Raw genomic sequence first — 21038 nt, 5'->3', positions numbered from 1 at the left:
TGGCCCAGCCCCCTCAGGCCCACCATGGAGCAGGTCGCAACAGTCCACGAGCAGCCCCGGCCCTGAGCGCACACAGGAGGTGGCCCCAAGGCAGCTGTGTGTCTGGGAGGTGAGCACTTCAGAAATCCCCTCCTGCCAGGCGCCCTCCCGGGGGTGGGCTTCCTGCCGTGGCAGACGACAGATGTCGGGGGAGGCAGGGGGAAGGCCAGGGCTCCCCCACGCACACCGGCTGCCATCTGGGCAGCAGGAGGGGGGATAGCAGAGCCCCTGAGACTCGCCTCGGGCCGGGACAGCCGCTCGCCTGGGCGGGCAGCCAGGCTGGGGGCTGGGGGCTGGGGGCCAGGGGCTGGGGACTCGGCCAGCAGAACTGCCCTTGACCCCTCCATCCTGGAGCACGGATGGAGCGTGGGCTGAGGCAGGCCCAAGAGGAAGGGAAGCCAAGAAGTGCATAGAGAGAGAGCCCCACAGTTGTAGGACAGAGCTCCCAGCTCAGGGAGATGAGCCTGGAGCCCGTGGAAGGCAAAGGTGGGTGACACTGGGCTGGAAAATTCAGTTGTGCCTAGGGGTGAAGGGTGGCTAGGAAAGGACCCTCCATCTGCCTAAGAGGAGGGGCTGGAGGTGCACGGGGTGTAGGCCAGCTCTGCGTGAGGCAGGCAGGGTGATGGGCTGTGGGGCCCTTGGGGACTCCAGGTCCATGTCAGTGCGGGAGCATATGCTGAGGTCCAACAATTAAAGGGCGAGGCCTACATCCTTCCCCCAGCTCCCCCCTCATCCCCTCACACACTTACCTGTGAAGCACACGGGGCATTTGAAGGTGCCGCCCATGCCCTCGAAGCTGTGCTCGATGAGGTGACAGAGGAGCTTGGCTGGGGAGTCGAACATCTGGTTGCACAGCTTACACTCGTGGTTGATGCCTTCCTCTGCAAGGAAAATGATGGCCAGTCAGTGACCTTGCAAACATTGGGCAGGAGCCCAAGGGCCCCCAGTATAGCCAAGGCCAACCTGTGCCTGGTCCCCAGACCCAGGGCTGGTGTGAAGGCCACAGATGCCAGGACCCATCCAGCTCCAGACAGTCCCTCCCACAGAGCCTAGAGACCCCAGGGGCCAGCCACAGATATGTGGCTCTTAAAGCCACTGTCTGCCTTCATTTCTCTTGTTGGTCAAGCAGCCAAGAATGTGTGCAGGCCACGGTCAACAGCCTGAATCTGAGACTCCACCATGTCACTGTGGAGAGGAGCCCAGGATGGGGTCTGCACAGAGAAAGGAGTCCAACCAGAGTTTTTAAGAATCTAGTAGAATATTTACTGAGCATATACTGCATGCCAGGCACTGCAAGCTAGGAATCCTGTGGGGAACTGAACAGATAACACGCTTGCCCCCATTCTAATGGTGGGGGAGACACATCATCAGGATGACCAATGTGTAATACAGCATCAGGGGGGATGTGAGAACATGGGAGGCTCCCTAGGTGACAGTCAAGGTGGGCCTGCGCTGGCTTGCCAGTAGCAGGAGAGCCATGTGCCTGAAACTCGGGGGTTGGGTTGGGGTGCAGTGGGGTCGGGTGGGATCGGAGGGGACACAGGGATGCACATTGCCCAGGGCCTTGCCAGCCACTGGCGGACTCTGGCTTTGACTCTGAGGGCTGAGCCACCATAAGTAGATGCCACCAAAACAACAAATGCTCTTTGTAAAATATTTGAAACAGATGGCCTATGGATAATGGCTGATGGACAAAGGGCGGACACCCTGTCCTTCCAGATCAGAACATGGCTCCATTTACCCACCTGGAAGCCGCTATGACCTTCACTCGAACCCAGGAGCCCCAAGCACCAGCTTCTCACCAGCATCAAGGGGTACAGTGCCAAAGTCTGGTGACCCAGCCCAGAGTCAGCAGGGAAGAGTTCAAACCCTGGCTTCTTCTCCACACTGTATAGCCCAGGGGGTGAGTGTGCTCAGAGTAAACGAGGTTCCCCGAGCCCCTGTCCCATGAGGCTGTGCGAGGCTGGAAGGGGCCAGCATCTGCAACCAGTGCAGCCCTCAGCTCAGCAAGGGGGTACGTCGGGGAGTCACCCTGGCTTGAGTGTCACGTCATCTGGGGTTGGAACCTGGTTCTGCCACTCACTGCATGATCTTGGGCAAGTTATACAACCTCTGTGTGCCTCAGTTTCCTCTTTTCTCAAGTACACGACAACTGCCTTCCTCACCACTACGCACCCATGAGAATGGCCAAAATCCAGAACCCTGATGACAGCAAGTCCTGACAAAGATGTGGAGCAATAGGAACTGTCACCCACTGTGGCTGGGAATGCAAAATGGCACAGCCACCTTGGAAGAGGCTTTGTCGGTTTGTCACAAAATTAAACCTACTCTTACTATACATCCAACAATCTCGCTCCTTAGTATTTACCCAAAGGAGTTGAAAACTTATATCCACAAAAAAAAAAAAAAAGCTATAAATGGAGATTTATGGCAACTTTATTCATAATTTCCAAACCTTGAAAGCAACCAAGATGTCCTCCAGTTGATGAATGAACACATAAACTGAGGTCCATCCAAAGGATGGATTATTACTCAGTGCTAAAATGAACGGAGCGATCAGGCCATGAAAAGGCGCAGAGGAAACTTCAATGCATATTACTAAGTGAAAGAAGCCAATCAGAGAAGGCTACCTGCTAGGATGCCAACTATTCTGGAAAAAGCAAAACTACGAGGACAATGAAAAGACCAGCTGGTTGCTTAAGGTGGGGGCAGAGATGAGCAGGCCAAGCACAGAGGATTTCTAGGCAGTGGAAATACTCTATATGATATTCTAATGATGGACACGTGTCATCACACATTTGTCCAAGCCCTCAGGAGGTACAACACCAAGGGTGAACCCCAAGGCAAACTACAGACCTTAGGTGATTGTGATGTGTCACTGTAGGTTCATCTTGCAAAAATCACGTACCTGGTCATTCTGGAAAGTGGCAAAGATAATGAGGAAGGCTATGCATGTGTGGGGCAGGGAATATAATGGAAATCTCTATCTTCCTCTTAATTTTATTATAAACCTAAAACTGCTCTAAAAAATATATAAAAGTCGGGGCGCCTGGGTGGCTCAGTTGGTTGAACATCTGGCTCTTGATTTTGGCTCGGGTCATGATCTCGGGGTCCTGAGATAGAGCCCCCTGTGTAAGGCTTTGGGCCCAGTGGGGAGTCTGCTTGTCCCTCTCCTTCCTTCTCTGTCCCCTCCCCCTGTGCATGCACTCTTTCTCTCAAATAATTAATTCTTTAAAAAATAATAAAAGCCTTCAAAAAAAGTCACATATATACCCCCCCACATAGCCTTCATCTTTTTTCTTTTTTTAAAAGATTTTATTTATTTATTTATTCATGAGAGACACAGAGAGAGAGAGAGAGAGAGAGGCAGAGACACAGGCAGAGGGAAAAGCAGGCTCCATGCAGGGAGCCTGATGTGGGACTCGATCCTGGGACTCCAGGATCACGCCCTGGGCCAAAGGCAGATGCTCACCACTGAGCCACCCAGGCATCCCTAGCCTTCATCTTATAGTGGATGTGACAATTAAATGAGTCAATACAGGGGCACCCAGGTGGCACAGTCGGTTGAGCATCCCGAAACCAAGATCTCAGGTCCTGATCTCAGGGTGGTGGAATCAAACCCCAAGTCGGGCTCTGAGCTCAGTGGAGAGTCTTGCTAAATTTCTCTCTCCCTCTTCCTCGGCCCCTTCCTGCTTGTACGCTCTTGGTCTCCTTTCTCTCAAATACATGAACAAATCCCACCCCCCACTGCCCCCCACCAAAAAGAGTAAACGAGTTAATACACGAAAGAGGATTGGACAGTCCCCGCACACAGCAAGTGCTCAATAAGTGTTTCCTGTCAGGTGTGCCAGCATCAGCGAGAGTATTATCTGGGACAGCCAAGGACACGGGCTCCCTCTTGGGCTCCCCCAGGGAACCAGCCTCACCAAAGGTGCCAGGTGCTCTGATTTGCCCTCAAAGGCAAGAATTAGGTAGCAGAGGGGCTCTGCCAGTGGCAAGACACAAACACAGATGGGCTGAGGCTCCTGGCGAGTCCCTGGGTCCCCAGGCCCTGGCTGGGGCTGGCAGGGACAGCACACATCCCCCTGGCCCAGCCAGCCCCCAGCCCCCACCTCAGCACCCCCCTCCGCCCCCCGCAGAGACACATGCACACACGTGCGCGTGCAGGTGGGCCTGCCCCACATAGCCCACTGGCTGGAATCTACCGGGTGTTCGCCGTGCCCCTGGAGCCCCGGCAACTAGGCCACATGCACCCGACAGAGAGCCAGGCAGAGCTTCCATTTACACTGGCAGAAAAGGAATTCATTGACAAGTTTGGGGACGCAGGGCAGGCTCAGCACGCTCGCCGCATAGGCCCTACTCACGTCCTCCACTTCCCTTGGGGAGACTCTCATCATAATTAGAGATGGCCTCCTGTGTGGGGGCTGCCTCAGAAGACCCCCAACATGCCCCCTGTCCCCCACACAAACGATGCTCCTCAGGGCCTGGCACAAAGTAAGGAATGAATGAACGAGAGAAAGAGAGGTACCACCCTTATGGGTGACCTCCCTGAATGTGGACACCTCTCGGACGTTAATAAGGCAGACGGTATGTGAAATGACAACCGTACAGAGGTTTCTATTATGGTTTATACTATACCTTAAGTTTAAGCTGATAAAAATGAATCAAATACCAGAATTAATCCTGCTCGCTGGTAAAACCCCATTTCTAGGAAAGAGAATTAGACCTCTTGCCAAGGTAAGAGAGCCAGCTGGGGGGTGGTACTCGGAACGGAACAGGATACAAAGGCCTCCCCATCCATAGGGATCCCACCTGCATGCCACCTCCAGGCAGGCTCCCCTGACTATGCCTGCATGCACAGTGGGACCTGGCTGGGCATGGTGATCCTGGATTCATCTAACCAGATCCTAGGAATCTTTCTGATCCTGCCAACTGGATTATGGACACAGATAGTGGCTTCTCCTTCTCCAGCCCCCACAGCATCAGGCCCTGCCTGGGCACGCAGAAGGGGCCCGGGAAATACTCCCAGCGGAGAGACACCCCTGGCTGGGCCCTCACTCCCTGCCCAGCCAGAGCCAGCTCCCCGGGGCGGGGATGGCAAAGGAGGATTTACTGCTCTCTGCCGAGCAGGGCCGAGCGGGGCCGAGCGAGGCCTTTATCCACTTGGCTGTGAATGGAGACGTGCCGTCTGATGCACAAACGCCGAGAGGACAAAGAAGGTTCCCGCAACTGATAAATCAGAGAAATCATGTCTGACAGTCACTTTCCGTTCTCCGAGTGCCGAGCAATTCATCAGCAGCTCCCCGTGATTCATGGACGCCGCTACACCCTGCACCCACGTTCATAAATATGTGCACAGTCAGGCAGCCCTTGGAGCCGCCAGCCGGTTCCAGGCCCCAAACAGCTGCCATGTAAGCAGATCGCACCCCCGAAGCGGTGTCGATGTGAGGTTGTGGGCTGATCAGATCAGGAGCCCGACAGGTGCATGCCACTGCTCTCTTGCCTCGCTCCGCCCTCCCTCCCGTGTTAAAGAGAGTCAGACCTGGGGAGCCCTGGGAGGCAAAATAAAACAAACACAAAGTGAAAGCAAGAAAGCCGGGGGGGTTCCCCCAGACCCGAGAATCGGGCCTTCTGGTTTGCAGACCTTCTTTCTGAAGGACAAGGCCCTCTCCCGGCCCGAGGGGGGTTGGAGGAGCTCCCTGGGGTGTCCGTAATGTGTCCCTCTGCCTCTCCAGCCCTCCAGGAAAAAGGGGGGTGGGGAGCTGCCCTAGTTAGTGTGCAAACAGTCCCTCCGCGTGCCGGTGACCCGATACCAGCCAGCCCACGGTACTGGCAGAACGTGCCGCCGCCGCCACCGCGGCTCCTTACCCCGCTGACGCGGACAACCTCGCACTCTGTCCCAAGTCGTGGGGTCCGCAGAGAGCGGCACCCTCCGAGAATAACTCTCCTGAATTCTCTAAGATCACGCAGCCTCGGCGGACACCTCGGAGCAGAATGACAAAGCTGTCTGGGAGCCCGCAGGCCCCTCTGCCCCGGTGCAGGGGGTGGGGGTGCGGGGGCTGGGAACTGGAGGATTTTGTGAGTTAAGACGCAAAATCACTTCCTCTCCTTTCTGTTCTTTTTTTTCCCCCCTTATAGCACATGACAGGCATCCATAAGAGAGACCTACACAACTCAAGTGAATTATGCAGCCCCACTCATTTGTAAAGTGAAATGCAGATTTTGCTTGCTCACTGTGCCAGAGCTTTCCTTCCAGTCCCCGTAAGTCGGGGCTGGCACGGGGAATCCATTGATACATTATGATTTTTTTTTTAAATAAAAATAAATACAAACCCAAACTGGCAAAGAAACAACCCAGCAAGCACGAAAATCCCAGAGTTCCCCCCTCCCACCCCAAACCAACCAACAACCCTCTTTTTTTTTTTTTTTTTCCCCTGCTCAGGAATAATAAGTGTTAATTTTACACTTCATTTCTCAAAAAAATAATAGGATGTGCTTTTGCTTAAAACCAAGTCAGCCTGCTGGAACCTTTCAGGCTGAAACTGTGTCAGCCCAAAAGAGGAGCAGAGGGCTTTGTGGAAGAGCATCGTGCCGAGATGATAGCTCCCTGTAATGTCCTCGGTACCGACTTTTGTCTCCAAAAGCATTTGATCCTGGCAGACACATACTTATTTCCATACAGGTCTTGGGGGAAGCCAGGAGGAGAGAGAGCTGATTATCAGAATCCTGAAGGTGAAGCTCAGGTGGGCCCCACTGATGTCAAAGGCAGGCCTGGGCACACATTTGGAGGCCATAATTTGCTGCCTGGGAGGGAGGGGCAGCAGGCTGCAGCGGGGAGTGGACAGGGCATTGTTCTCCGGCTCTAATGCACTGAGCCCGACCTGCTCCCGCCATATCGCTGGGCCTCGCCTGGCCCTTCTCTAGGCAGGGACCCCACTCGGGGAAGCTGACCCACGAGCGGTATCATTACGGCACAGACCCCTCCAAGAGCAGAGGACCAGTGACTGTCACCTGTGTTGACAGGGGGCATAATTAGCCACCTCCATTCAGGAAGCAGCAATTAAGGACACCAAAGTAAGGACTAGAAACACTTGACTTTGAGTCCCAGTTCCAGTCGTTCGCTGTGTGTACTTGGGTGAGTTACTTAACTTCTCTGAGCGTCAGCTGCGTCGGTTAGAAAATGGGAACAATCATCACAGGGTTTTTGTAAGGCCACCAATCAGGCTTCTTCTGTCAAAGGATGCCTGTCTTCAATGAAAACTCTCTGCCCCCCGACTGTCTCCTTGTCCTTGTCCCTCACTTCATTCAGGAGTCTGCTCAAATGCTAGCTCTACTAACAGGCCTTTCCGGATGCCCCCAGAGAAAGCAGCACACACCCCTATCCTTTCTAGCACCTCACCCACCTTCTAATTTCCTTTACGGTGCTTACCACCACCTGGCGTATGTGTGGGGGCTGTGAACAGAGTTCACCGTTTTGTTTTTGTTTTTTAACTAACTGACTCTTTCCCTCATACACATCTTATGCATGCACGCACGGAGTAAAGTGAGCTCCGTGAGGGTTATTTCGCTCATTGCTATGTCACCAGTGCCTGGAACAGGGCCTGGCACATAGCAGGTGCTCAATAAATAGGAAATGAATGATTTGTGTCAAGCACTTAGTACAATGTTTGGAGCATGGGGTAAGGTTGCTGGTAAATGCTGGTTATCACTCACCAGTGGTGGGTCCCCACCACCCAAACTCGCAGGACTGTTGGCTTATAGAATCTGTGCTTGCCTTCAGAGACTCGCTATTTGGATCCTCACAAAATGGCCCGCAGGAGTGTAGGCCTAGAGGGTCCTGCCAAGTGGACAGAAAAGGAAAAGAAGGCTTAAAAGGACAGCACCCCCCTACCAGCAAAGTGGCAGAACCAGGGTAAGGACATGTGGTCATCCCCAAGCAGCCCTCTATATCTTCAAAAATACCAAAAGAGGCCCAAGACCTGAGACCTGGGACCTGGGACCCAGCAAGCCACCCTCTGGTCCCTGATCACCTAGAATTCTGGGGAGAGGAAGACAGATGTACTCCTCCTGGTTCCCACATTTGAGCCTGGACACCCCCCTGCCAGCACCAGCTTCAGTTGGCAGGAGGGTCAGAACTTTCCCCAGGTAAGCAGGGAGGTAGCGCCCACAGTGATGGCATGGGCCAGCCCGGGGCTGTAGCACTGTCCCTGCAACAGCATTTCTGGGAGGGGATGCCCAGGCTGCCTCATCAAGCTGAAATCCTCTGTTCCCAGCTCAGATAATAAATTCACCAGCCTTCAATTCTGCAGCCCACCCCAAGGATCAGGTCAAGGAAAGACCCGCGAGATCCAGGGGCCCAGGCTCAGACACACACAGGGCAAACAGAGATAAGGAAGAGGAGGAACAAGGAGCCCAGCATTCATCCAGGTAAATGAGTAGGCAAGACGGGGACCCCAGGAGAGGACCCCTCTGATGCTGCCCTAATAAATAACCAACCACAAACAGGCACCGAACAGGAAATAGAAACATAGGCCAATGGGGGACACAGTCCTTTGTTCTCTGTAAGGAACAAAGACCTCTGGTGGAAGAGAAGAGGGCAGATACTAGTATCTGAGCAGCAAGATCAGGCTGTTTATCTATTGATTCTTATTAAATACCACAAGGAAATGAACCACGGCAGGCTGTAAGGGAAAGGGGGGGGGATGATAACTGACCTGGGAGCTGACAAGGGGCAAAGGAGGAAACAGGGTCTAAGGGGTGAGCCCTTCCCCAGAGGCCAGGCAGGAACTGGGGAGCACACAAGTGGAGGCATCCGCTGATCGTGGGACTCCCAACACCCTAGGGCCCTGGCCGCCCTTGAGGATCTACATCCCTGCTAGGCACGGTGTGGTCCCCAGACCAGAAGCCCGGGCACCTCCTGGACGCTGGTTAGAAATGCAAAATCTCAGGCCCCAGCCCAGACCTGAAGGATGAGCATCTCCATTTTAAAAGTGCCCTTGTGATTTGGGCATGCCTTCAAGTTTGTGGGGCAAGGAGCTCTATACAAAGGTTTCTGAGGATGCGGATCTTATTGGAAGCCTGTTGTCATGAAGCTGTGTGTTCACAGCTATGATCTTCCCAGGATTGTATGCTTTGGTCTCTAAAAAGGAGTAAAGTTTTCTACGGTGACTTGTCTACCTTTTACAGAAGACAGAGAAATATAACAACAGTGGGAAACACTCTTCTATTATCACATGAGAATGACTTGGGGTGTCTTTGGAGGGGCTGCTGGAGACTCTGGGGGTGGTGGCTGACAGTGTGTCGAGCACCCTGGTGTCTCCGCTGCCCCAGACCCCAAATGCGAGGGTGCTCAGGGCCGCCCAGCACCTCTCATCACTCAAGAACAGTGATGAGGCGAGCCCCGCCACCACCGCCCCCATTCCGGGCTCCCATTTTCCTAATTAATCCTGGAGGATGGGCTGTGCCCTTCCTCCTCCCCTCGGGGGCACCTTCCCAGGCCTCTCTGGCCAGGAGGGACCCATCTCAGGGTCCCCCGTGTTTCAGAAAGGCTTATAAATGAGCTCTGGCAGCCTGAACCAGGGCCCCACGGGGGACCCAGAGCCTCTTCAAAACAGAGCCCTGACAATTAGGCAGTCTGAGTTTTGAAAGGCTTGGGATTGATGGCGTGGACAGTAAAAATATCACCTGGGGAGCTGGGTGTAGTCCTCTGAGGGTTGCCTGAGGTCAGTTGCCATGGCAACGGAGAATGAGCTCAACCTTGTAACTGACCCTTATCTTTTTTTGATCTGTGGGCCACTTGGGGCCAAGGCTTGAAATCAACTGGAAAATAATCCGGTCACATATCAGAAAGAAAACTATTTATACTTATTTACCCAGGTATCCACCAACATCCCCATCTGGCAGAGACGAGGATGTCCGCCCCAATAAACCGATGTCGCTTGTCCAAACGGGGGCTGCCGGACTGCAGGACACAGGGGGAGACTGACCCCCCACCCCACCTCAGCAGAACGCAGCTCCGTCCACTCGCGGGCAGGTGCACCCCGGTGGGAAGGGTTCTCCTCCCCCCTCCCCGCCCCTCACTCATTCCTGTCTGAAGCACCGGGCCCTCTCGCAGGCCAGCATCCGGGAGAAATCCACCAGAGGAGTCTGGACTCGGGTTTCTCCTCTCATCTGCTGTTCAGGCGTGTCGGTCCAGCCTGGCTTGATCACGAGGCTGCTTGGCTTTCTTCCAGGGTCGGATGAGACTCTCCTCGACCAGAGGCGTGTCCCCAGCCGAGAGGCTGGGCCGAGCTGCCAGGCAGATGTGCATCTCTGCACCTGAGGGAGGTGTCCACGTGGAATTTGGGGAGGCAGGCTGGGGAGGGCCGACCGCAGGCCCTCCCTCCCGGTCCCACACCCCGGGAAGGCCTGACTAGCTCAGCCACCCCCACGCTCACCCTGGGGTTCCCATGGCAAGACAGCCATCTGGCCAAGGCACGTCTCCAGGACGCTGCTATCCTGAGTTATAAGTACTCGAGCACTCTCTTTTCCTCCGAAACTCAAGTCAGAAGACTCCAGATGGTTCCACTGACCGACTGCTCCCAAGAGCCACGTCACATGAATGTTAGTGAGGGGTCAGCTAAGCTTGAGGATGATTCCGGGTAAACGCCCCCTGAGATTTCCCATCACTGCAAACAGGACGGCTCCACGGACTGCCCCCCACTCACCCCCGTTCCATCAAGATGAGCTTCTTTTGGGAGTGGAGGGGAGACACGTGGCTGAAAACCGGGCAGCCTGTAGGCGATTCCTGGCTCCGCCTCAGACTCCGAGGGAGACTGGGCTGAGCGCGGTCCCTGTGCAGCTCAGTCCTCTGGCCTGTGAAATGGGCAGAAAGCCACCTCCCTCACAGAGCTGTTAAGCAGAGGGACTGAGAACATGGAGAACACTGACCACAGGACTACTGCCGAGCTCTCGAGATTTTGGACACGATTCTTCCCTGAAACTCACACCCAAGGCCTGTAACACAGCGTGCACTGTGCTGGGGTGGGGAGGTCCCCAAGCCAGCAGAGCCCCCACCCTGGGGAATGTTCCAGGAGCCCCTGACACGGCCTCTAGCATGTGGCGGCCCCTATGTCCATCTGGCAGATGTCTTAGTGTCAGTTTTCCTTGTCTCCATCCTCCTCCGCCTCCACACCACTCCCCATATCTGTGATGGCCAAAGTTGTATCCAGATTTCAAACCCTTTGTTCAACTGTGGCTCACTGCAAGCTTCCCTATTTCTGGCCCCCTGATGCTCCTGCAACCAACATTTCTTATTTCTTCATGGTTCTTTTCTTTGTTCCTCTGTCTTAAAACTCAGTGGGATTTCCGTGGGGTGGGGGTTCAAAGCAAGGCCAGGGAAAAGGGCATGACTCAGGTTCGTGCGGCATCCCCCCCGGGCTTTGGCCTGTCCTTCCTGCTAGCTTGGCCCATGCAGGGGGCTCCCCAAGGGCACCAGTGCTCCAGGAATCTCAAACAGAGGCTGGCCCAGTGCAGAGATCCATGATGGAGGGAGGCTCCTTCCAACACCACGGTCTGTTTCTGCACCTCCAGGGAACCCTGCCCCCAGGCGCCAGCGGTCCTGGGTGGTTAATGAGGAAACACACCACCTTTGCAGAGGCCTCTGCTTGCAAGCTTGGTGTAGTGGCTGACAAAGACATGGGTCTCTCAGCAGTCTCAGCCGTTTGTAATCTTCAGGACATGGTAGCTAGCTGTCCTCGGTGAAAAGAAAGTTACCGAGCAGGCCTGGGACAGTCACCAAGAGATGGGACGTGCCTATCTGAGCTGCTTAACAGAAAAAGAGCGAATACATGGGTGAATGACCAACTTGACCACAGCCGGAGCAGTGGACCTTTACTGGGATTTGAAGGAGAGAAAGTTCTACAGAATTCACATTTCTAGAACTGGACACCTGTGGATGAAGACATCCCCCTTCCCTGCTCACACACACCCCCTTCCACCTGGAAAAGACAAAGGCCTTCAGAAAATGAAGACCCCACTGCATCCCCTAGGGACCCACTAGGTGAAAACAAGTAGCTTATTCTTGCTTAACACACCAAGCACCTACTGATGTATGTCACTGATCTTCAGATTCAAGTTTTCCTCAACAAGGCAACTGCTTAAAAATCCATCATGTTAATAATCATCAGATTAATGCCCTCTAATAACATACAATTAACATGACAGGCAGGCCGCAAAACCCTTGTTGTCACCGACCCCGCCGGGGACACGTGAATTACCCCCGCTTTTACTACAAGGGTTTTCTCTGTGGCTGACAGCATTTCCCCTACCACGAAAGACCACATTTTTAAAATGAGCACAGCAATGCGTCAAAAATCCAGCGGTTCTCCACGTGCACAAATATAGCGCATCCACGTGGCACGCGAGATGTCCCCATCTTTTCAAAAGTTTTCCAACCAGGGAGTCTTGGATCTGTTCCTGCAGTCCCTAATAGCTGGAGCTCAGATGGGAAATGGCGATCCACCACCTCCATCCCTCTGACCACACTGATTGGACCCTGGGCATCCCCAGTCCTCAGCAACGTCCTGGGCAATGGTAAGTGACAAGACAGGGCTGGTTTCTATTGCAAAGTTTTCAAAAGTATGCATCCACTAGATCTGTGTGGTCCAATTTGGTCATTACTAGCCACGTGTGGCTATTTAAATCTCAACTAGGGGCAGCCCCGGTGGCGCAGCGGTTTAGCGCCGCCTGCAGCCCAGGGCCTGATCCTGGAGACCTGGGATCGAGGCCCACGTCAGGCTCCCTGCATGGAGCCTGCTTCTCCCTCTGCCTCTCGCTCTCGCTCGCTCTGTATCTCTCATGAGTAAATAAAATAAAATCTTAAAAAAAAAAAAGAATCTCAACTAATTACAATCAAATAAAAGTAGAAATTCAGTTCCACATTTCAAATTCTCAACAACAATGTGGCTGGCGGCCATGGGTTTGGACAGCACAGAATGTTTCCGTCATGGCAGGAAGTTCTATTGGACGGCGCCGTGGAGGCAGGGGTTCTCCCTGTCTTGTTGAGCACTGTAATCCCAAACCTACAGCTGTGTATGGCACACAGCAGGTACTTAAGAAATATTTACTAAATTGTAGTATATGTGTTTCAAAATGTTTTAAAGAACTCCTCATTCTTTATTCGTTAGCAATTGTAGGGATTCCCCTGAAAACTGCCCGGATGCGAGCCTCTCTGGCCTTCAACTTAAACCTCTTCCCTAGTAATCATGTGGCCCCTCTGCCCAGGGTAGATCAGAGTATGGGGAATGCAGAAACATTCAAGAGAACAAAGTTTTGGGTCACCTGGGTGGCTCAGTGGCTGAGCGTCTGCCTTCTGCTAGGGCATGATCCTGGGGTCCTGGGATCAAATTGCACATCCAGCTCCCTACAGGGAGCCTGCTTCTCCCTCTGCCTGTCTCTGCCTCTCTCCATGTGTGTCTCTCATGAATAAATAAATAAAATCTTTAAAAAAAAAAAAAAAGAGTAATAAAGTTTCTCTGAAGGGCATAACCCAAATAATTGGGCAACTTTGGACCAATAGGGCCCAAAGTAGATTGATAACAATTGGGTCACTAGCTAGTTTAGAAGCCCACCTGCTGTGCCACTGAGCCACCTCTCACTGAGCAACCTATGTCCTCTTCCTGGAGAAGGGCCCGAATGTCAGCAAACAGGACACCTGCCAGCGGTCAAGGCCAAGAGAGAGATTGCCGGATGCAGGGATGGCCCACCTTTAAACTGGCTTAGCCCCAAGGCTTGTGAAGGAAGTAAATGCTTGCATTTGTAATGCGTAGCTAAGTAGTTTGTGTGGTTTCTTATTCCGCTTCTGCTAGCTACAGCTCAAAGAACCGGGGTTTTACTGTGACCCAAGTAAAATGAAAATTGAACTAAAATTGGAAATTCAAATGCAACATGGAATAAATGAATACATTCAAATCAATGATACATCCTTCCAGTCATCACCTGATCCCAGCCATAATACCAGCACTGAGCCGACTTTGAGGGATCAATTCTCCCACAGTTCGGCTCAAAAGCCAATGAGACAGAGCAAAGCTTCGAGTCACACGCACGGTCCTCCAAGGCGGTTTCTGGGGTCAGGCTTCCTCTCGTCCACTCTGGTCTCCACACCCTCTCCCCAACCACTAGTCAAAAAATATCATCCCCCAGAGGGCAGAGGGTGGCCGTCTTTCTTTCTTCCTTCGAAAGACCCAGGACCGAGATAAACGAGGCCTATTGGAAGCTCCAAGCTCACAGCTAACATGAGTTCACTGATATGGTCTGCTCCCAGACCTAAGTTCTCCCAGACACAGCGATTGTCTGGGATGGTTTGAGCCATCCAGCACTCAGAGACCGGATGACGGGGAATCTGCCAACTTGGGGCAGCTTAGCCCCCCCAACCCCCAGCAGCCCAGCTCCCAGAGGCTGGCCAGTCTGCCTCCCTCCGTCCACAGCCAGATCTGTCCATCATCTGGTTGTGCCTCCACTTGGCCACCAGTGCCCCCAAATCTGGGGCCACTCCCACCTCACCCACCATTCCTAGCCCAACGAGGCCATTCACAGCCAGCCACGGACAACACCCATTCCCTGCCCAGAGGAGTAGGGGACAAGCAGCTGGAGCCCAGGGGAGCAGGCAGGCTGTCTGGGAAGAGGCTGGGGGGAGGTGGAGCTGCCCCTGTGCAGCCCTCCAGGCCCCATGCTGGCTCAATGAGCAGAACAGCTGCCCTTAGCCAGGACGAAATGCAAGCCGTTCGAGGCGCAGCACTGTGGCAGGAGAAGGCCCCGCCGTGCAGCTGTGGCTGGCACCTGCCTTTCTCCTTGGAAAGGGCAGCATCATTTACCTTCATGAAAATGTCCATCTAGCGCCTGGCAAGTCATCCACTGCTACTTGCCCTCCCGGCCCACCTTTCCATGTCTGCTCTAATCTCCCGTCCTTGCTCCCTCCAGCACACACTGACCAGAGAACACGCCCCGGGGTCTATGGCCATCATGGCACTCCATTCCTCAAGAACCTGCAGTGGCTCCCATTCTCCCAGACCAAAAGCAACATCCTTCTGCCACACCTAACCAACACCTCTGCTTTCAGCCACACCCACTCCCTCCTACCCCACTGGCTCCCTAATCCCAGGCCTTGTTCCTGACCCTGCACCTTTATTTGAGCAATTCTCAGTGCTTGGCGTCTGTCCTTCCAACCACGACATTCTACACTGACATTCAAGGCTCTGGGTCCAGTTGCACCTAACGCTATCCAGAGTTATGTGAAATAAAAGGTATCCTTCAAAAATTTTCTTCACTTAAGCTATGGCTTTCTCTCACTTGCAACCCAAATAGTCCTGCCTAATAAGTTCTCTATAGGAAAAGAAAAGCAGTTCTTTTATTTGTTGTGCCATGAACAGGGTCAGACAACATGAGGTGCTCAATCAATGTTACCAGTTTGGTCGGTGCCTAGATTCACAGCCCCACCCCCACAGCTCTGGATCCCACCCCGACCACTCAAGGCCAGGGGTTCCAGTCTCGTGCTGCCCCTGATGCAGGAGCTCAGACACGTGCCTCCAGGTCCGCAGAACCCCTGGCATGTCGAATGGTGACAGAACAGGATTGGGTCAGCCCTGGGACTCCACACCCCATGCAAAACGCTGTCCTCAGGGCTGAACATGGACCTCTGCTTCTGCACTCACTGCATTCAGTCAGCACAGCACACGGTGGGAAACAGAGCCTCAGATTCACGGTTCAAATCCCCCTCCTGCCACCTACCAGCCGTGGGATCTTGGATCAGCAGCTGTTCCCTGCTACGTAAAATGAGGAGTGTCACAGGGCCTACCCCATCGGCCCGCTGTGGGGTGAACGGCCCTCAGAGCTTCTGCGATGTTATGATCACCATCACTGTTAGGGACTCTGTGGCAGGCCCGGGGCGAGGCACCAGGTTGACAAGCCAATGACACACACTGTGGCCCCAAGTTCCCTGGAGGTGAGGAACCTGGGAGGCCAGGTGAAGGGACATGGCATGTGTGACAATGCAGCCACCCAGAAGCCCTGAAAGTACCCCAAACCAGGCCCTTAAGGACACGCAGTAGGGACAGGATCTAGGGAAGACAGATGGTCAGAGGCCCTTGCGGATGGAGATGTTGGTGGGTACTGGGTGCCCAGCAGTCCTGCTGGGCCCCTACCAGAGCCCCTGGTCCTCCTGGCATGCCACATCACAGCCTTGCTGCCCCAGGACCCAGGACCCAGGACCCAGAAGCTGTTCCACTGGAGGGTGGGCAGAAGGGCCAAGGCGTGGTGTGAGGACCCAGGGTCCTTGCTGTCATTGTAAGGCTTGGTCTGGCATGATGACACCTCTGGCCCCACAGGGCACGACCAGGAGATGGACACACACACACACACACACACACACTCCTCTAGAACCCATTTTGAGGTCCTGCAAATTAAAGGAGCTTCTCTCAATACAGAATCTCCCACTACAGCAAAAGCCATGACCCCCAATCCCATCCACAATGTCAACCTGAGACTCTGGGCAGAGGGCCATCCAAAGACGTTTTCTCTGCCTCCATTTCTTGCCTTGATCACACCCTCAACGCACAAGGGCTCGACCTCAATGGCAGTTTAGAAACCAGAAACCAGATTCTAGGGAATTACCTTACGTTCTGGTTCCAAAATCAAGAGCGTGTCTTGGCTTCCCTAGGCAGGGACAGTGCCTAGCCCTATCCTAGCCTCCATCTGGAGGACTCCCTTCTCCTTGTCCAGAGTTGAGAAAAGCAGAAATCCCATGCACCTGCAGAGAGCGGTGTACATGTTGATGGGACTGGGATCCCACCCAAAAATGGGAGTCCAGGTGGCCTTCTGCCCACTTCACAACAGAGGACACCCCGTGCCTCCCCACAGGCTGAGTCCTCCCCGGAAATCCCTACCACACCTTCCTGCCCACAGACAGAGGTCTTCAGAGTATAGCTCGAACTGCCACCTCAAGAGAAACACGTCCTGTCCTCCTGCCCCTCATCTCCAGCCTCATAGGGGACCTCTGCTCTTTTGCACCCGAAAACTATCCTTCCCACCCTTGGCATAATCACACCTGCTCACCCCCTCCCTCCCCCAGCCTGGGTGTCGTCCAGTGTCCAGCAAGGTGGCCGGCACGCAGTGGGAATCAACGCTTGCTTCGTGGAATCAATAGAGCTCTCTAGGGATCAACAATATTTAATCCCTGCCCACAGGACCAGGCACCAGCGACAAACGCCTTCTCTGAGAGGACACGTATAGCTTTATTCCATCAGTCTTCCACCTCACATATAATTAACCTGGAAATAAAACCAGGTACTCAACACAATCCTATTTTGGTGGGGTTTTTAAAAAACTTTTTAAGATTTTATTTTTATTTATTCTTTTATTTTTTAAAGATTTTATTCATTCACTCATGAGAGAAACAGAGAGAGAGGCAGAGACACAGGCAGAGGGAGAAGCAGGCTCCATGTAGGGAGGCCAATGCGGGACTCGATCCTGGGACTCCGGGATCACGCCTTGAGCCGAAGGCAGATGCTTAACCGCTGAGCCACCCAGGCGCCCCTTTGGTGGTTTTTTTTAGAAAAAGGAGTGTGTGTCACTACATGCGTATGTGCTTTTCGAAATAACCGGTGAAAGGACACACGCAAAGGCATTAGAGGGTCACCTCTGGCTGGCAGGGCAAGCCACTGACCTCTCTGAAGCCCAGGAGGACCAGACGAGGCAGCCTGCAAAGCACTGATTTGAATGCAACTATCAGCCATTAGTACAGTCACATCATTGTTATCCTTAGGTCACTCTCCTTGTGGCTCGGCTGTATTTTCTAGTTTTCCTGCAAGGAGCATGAGCAGCTTTTATAATAAATAGAGAGAGTAACAGCTTTAATTTTAAAAAATAAGTCTACTGATTAATGACAAAGACAAGGACAGCAATGACAGCGTGCCCTCTCTGGTGTTCCCACCTGGAAGGTGAGGTGGTTGGACCAGAGCTCTCCATGGCCCCATTCCCTCCCTGCTCTGCGGTTCTTCCCAACAGAGACTCTGGGCAGCAGCAGCAGCAGCAGGTCCCACTCCTCGCTCCTTGCTGCCTGCCAGTCCCTGCAGGGTCCCCACCTCTGCCCCTATCGCCTTGGCTCCATTCTATCACCTGTCAAGTGGGATGGGCAGGCCACTTTGCAGGTCTGGATTGTGCTACTGTGCATCTTGGCAAGTCCCTTCTCTGTGGTCCAGTCTCCCCATCTGTAAGATGGGGACAGGGGGTATGATCCATAGAGACGTATGCAGCTTGGATGTACCTGCTGCACCCTCACAGGCACTAGCTCGGAGGCATAGCTGGCCAGGAAGGTGCTCTGGGAAAGTGCCTGTGACCATCCGTTCCCACACCGGGCACTAGGCTGCGGGGAAGCTGGTGGACTTTGTTCCGGGCTCCTAGTGGAGACTAGGGGAGCAGGGCTGGTAGGATTCCACCGCCACAAGACCAGAGGCCAGAAGCAGTGGGGAGATGGGAAGTGAGGTCCCCAGTGGGCAAGAGATGCCAGGAAGGCCACGACCCCAGGTGAGGAGGCTGGCGGGCAGGGGCCCCACCACCAAGTGCAGACGTTCTTAGCAAGCACTGCCTCTGCCTGGGTCCAGGACGGCCCAGCCCGCAGGGGAGGCGGCGGCTCCAAGGGCTCGGCAGGCCAGATGCAGCCTGCCCGGATCTGTGCCCTCCGTGAGATTGGAGATGACAGGCTCTGGGGGCAGGAGGAGCTGGGTCACAGGAAACTTGGCACCGATCAGGGCAGGGGGAGCAGCTGGGCTCACAGGGCCCGGAGGCCCCCACCCTCTACAGGGCCCAGCGAGGGGCTCTCCCCTCAACCCTGCAAGGCTTGAAGTGCTCCCGGGCTGAGGTTGGGGTCAGACTGCTGCCCCTTCGCGTGCCGCCAGCTTCCAAAGAGGTGGGAGGAAGTGGTCCAAAGACCCAATATTTGTACTTCGAATGCTAATTTGACATAGAGGAGTGGGCATGGGGGAGTGTTTATAATCAGCACTCCAATAAGCCCACAAATGACGCCAGTATTTTATAAGCTTGTTAGAAACAAATCACCCCTCAGCTGATATTTACTTACTGATGAATCATAAAAGGGCTCAATATACAAAGACAGCATCCAAAAAGAAGGTCTTTCTCCGGTCCCATCTTCAGCAAGAATGTCAGGAGCCTGAGCCCACTGTCCCCCAGCCCCCGTCCCCAGCCCCCTCCCCTGCTCCGGGCAGCCTGGGGTGGGGGGAGGAGGGGGCAAATCACTGGCACCAGCTCCACGCCCCCCCCCGGCCCCCCACCCATCAACTGGCCTAATCGGAGGCTCAACCCGGCGCTCAGGAGGCAGCTCTGTCCTTCTGCCGCCCCCGGAGCCCCCGGAGTCCTCTGCGGGAGCAGATCCAATCCAGCTAATTTGCATAATGATGAAGCCCTCCAGTGCGGGCTGGGTCTTAGGAGGCTTGGGAAGAAATATGCCCTGTCCTTTGGAGAGGCACACAGAAGGCTCCGTGCAGCCCGGGAGGAATGGGGCGCCCGGCGGGTGGGCGGGCGCGGCGAGAAGCTGCAGCTCGCCCGCCAAGGACAGCGCGGCTCTGCTGCCCGCTGAGCCTGTGTCCAGCTGGCCCAGCGAAGGAAGCACTGCCCAGGGCTGTAAACCAGCAGGAAGGAGGCTCAGAGTGCCAGCTCCAGACTCCGGCTGGACAGACCCAGGTCACAGCGACCGCCGCTCGCTGGCTGGCTGACCTTGGGCAAGCCACTGACCTCTCCGCATCTCAGTAGGGCCAGACAAGGCAGCCCGCAAAGCACTGATCCCAAAGCCCCGAGAGCACGCAGTAGCTGCTGGCCATTATTATAGTAACATCGCCATCCGTCCATTTGTTTATTCAGCAAATGCCAGGTATTGTGCTGGGAAGTCCAGGAGACACAGGGACACATATCCCATCTCTAAATCACTTGTGGTGACAAAGCCATTCTGCAGGTCCAAAGGTGAGGGCAGTGCTTGCCCTTGAGGTGAGAGAGTGTGGAAAGGGGGTGTGGGGAAGCCACTGGAGGGCCATCAGGTTCCGCTTCTTAGTCTGGACGCATTCGGTTTCTGAAAATTCATCAAGCTGAACGTTTATGATTTGTGCATTTTTCTAGACATACATCATACTTCAATAAAGTTTTTACAAACCTCTCATCCACTTGAGAGAGATCAGCCAAGTACATACATAACACCAGGCAGGATAATCAGCTCCTTAAGAAAGGTGGATTTTAAAAAAATAGCAAAAATAAAGAAGAGTGGATAAAATGTTAGGGGTAGGAAGTGGGACAATACTGCGAGGGAAGAAATCCCTTCTTCGTGAGGTGAGGATCACTCTGGCATGTGTCTGGTGCGTAGCGGGTACTCAATATAGATACTTGCTCAATGACTGAGTGACACATGGCTTCCTGGAGGAGGCGGTCTTGGAGGACCAGGTTCAGATGAAGAAGAAGGGAGGGCATTCTGCAGGGGACTGTCTCCAGGGGCAAAGGCCCTGGAGTGGCTTTGTTCTGGTGACAAATGCTCACTGGGCCAGGTGCCACCCGCAGCAGTGATCCCAGGAACAGGACGTATGCCTTTGCTGGGCTCATGGTCTGAAAGGAGCCAAACATCCAGGAAGCAATTCCAGGGGAATCAGACCATTCTCCCATTCTGCCAATACTGACTGAGTGTCCAAGTGCAGAGGACAGTGCTGGGGGCTGGTGACATGCAGGTGAACAGGATGACCGGGCCTCCGACCTCACAACACCCACTGCCTCTTGCAAGTAAGTGCTTTTTTTAAAACTCCACTGTGAATAACATGTCAAACCTAAAGCTAAGCCAGCTTTGCACGGAGTTAGTCACTAATCATCACCCAGTGCTATGAGGCTGGTGCTATTTTATTCCCATTTTACAGATGATGATACTGACACTGAATGAAGTTAAGCAACTGATCCAAGGTCACAACGCTTACGGA

General features: G+C 54.0%; 1 protein-coding gene across 4 annotated transcripts in view; it reads right to left on the bottom strand.

Moving 5' to 3' along the window:
* Positions 1-21038, bottom strand: part of ZNF423 (zinc finger protein 423) — a 333820-nt gene that overhangs the window by 30196 nt on the left and 282586 nt on the right. For all 4 annotated transcript variants that reach the window (XM_038531091.1, XM_038531093.1, XM_038531095.1 and 1 more), the window contains one exon: positions 789-920. In XM_038531091.1, coding sequence (XP_038387019.1) covers positions 789-920 — 132 coding nt within the window. The remainder of the gene's footprint in view (positions 1-788; positions 921-21038) is intronic.

Source organism: Canis lupus, chromosome 2 (assembly GCF_011100685.1).
Source record: "Canis lupus familiaris isolate Mischka breed German Shepherd chromosome 2, alternate assembly UU_Cfam_GSD_1.0, whole genome shotgun sequence".
Taxonomy (NCBI): Eukaryota; Metazoa; Chordata; class Mammalia; order Carnivora; family Canidae; genus Canis; species Canis lupus.
Note: the sequence above shows the minus strand (reverse complement) of the source record. Positions and strands in the feature narration are given on the sequence as shown.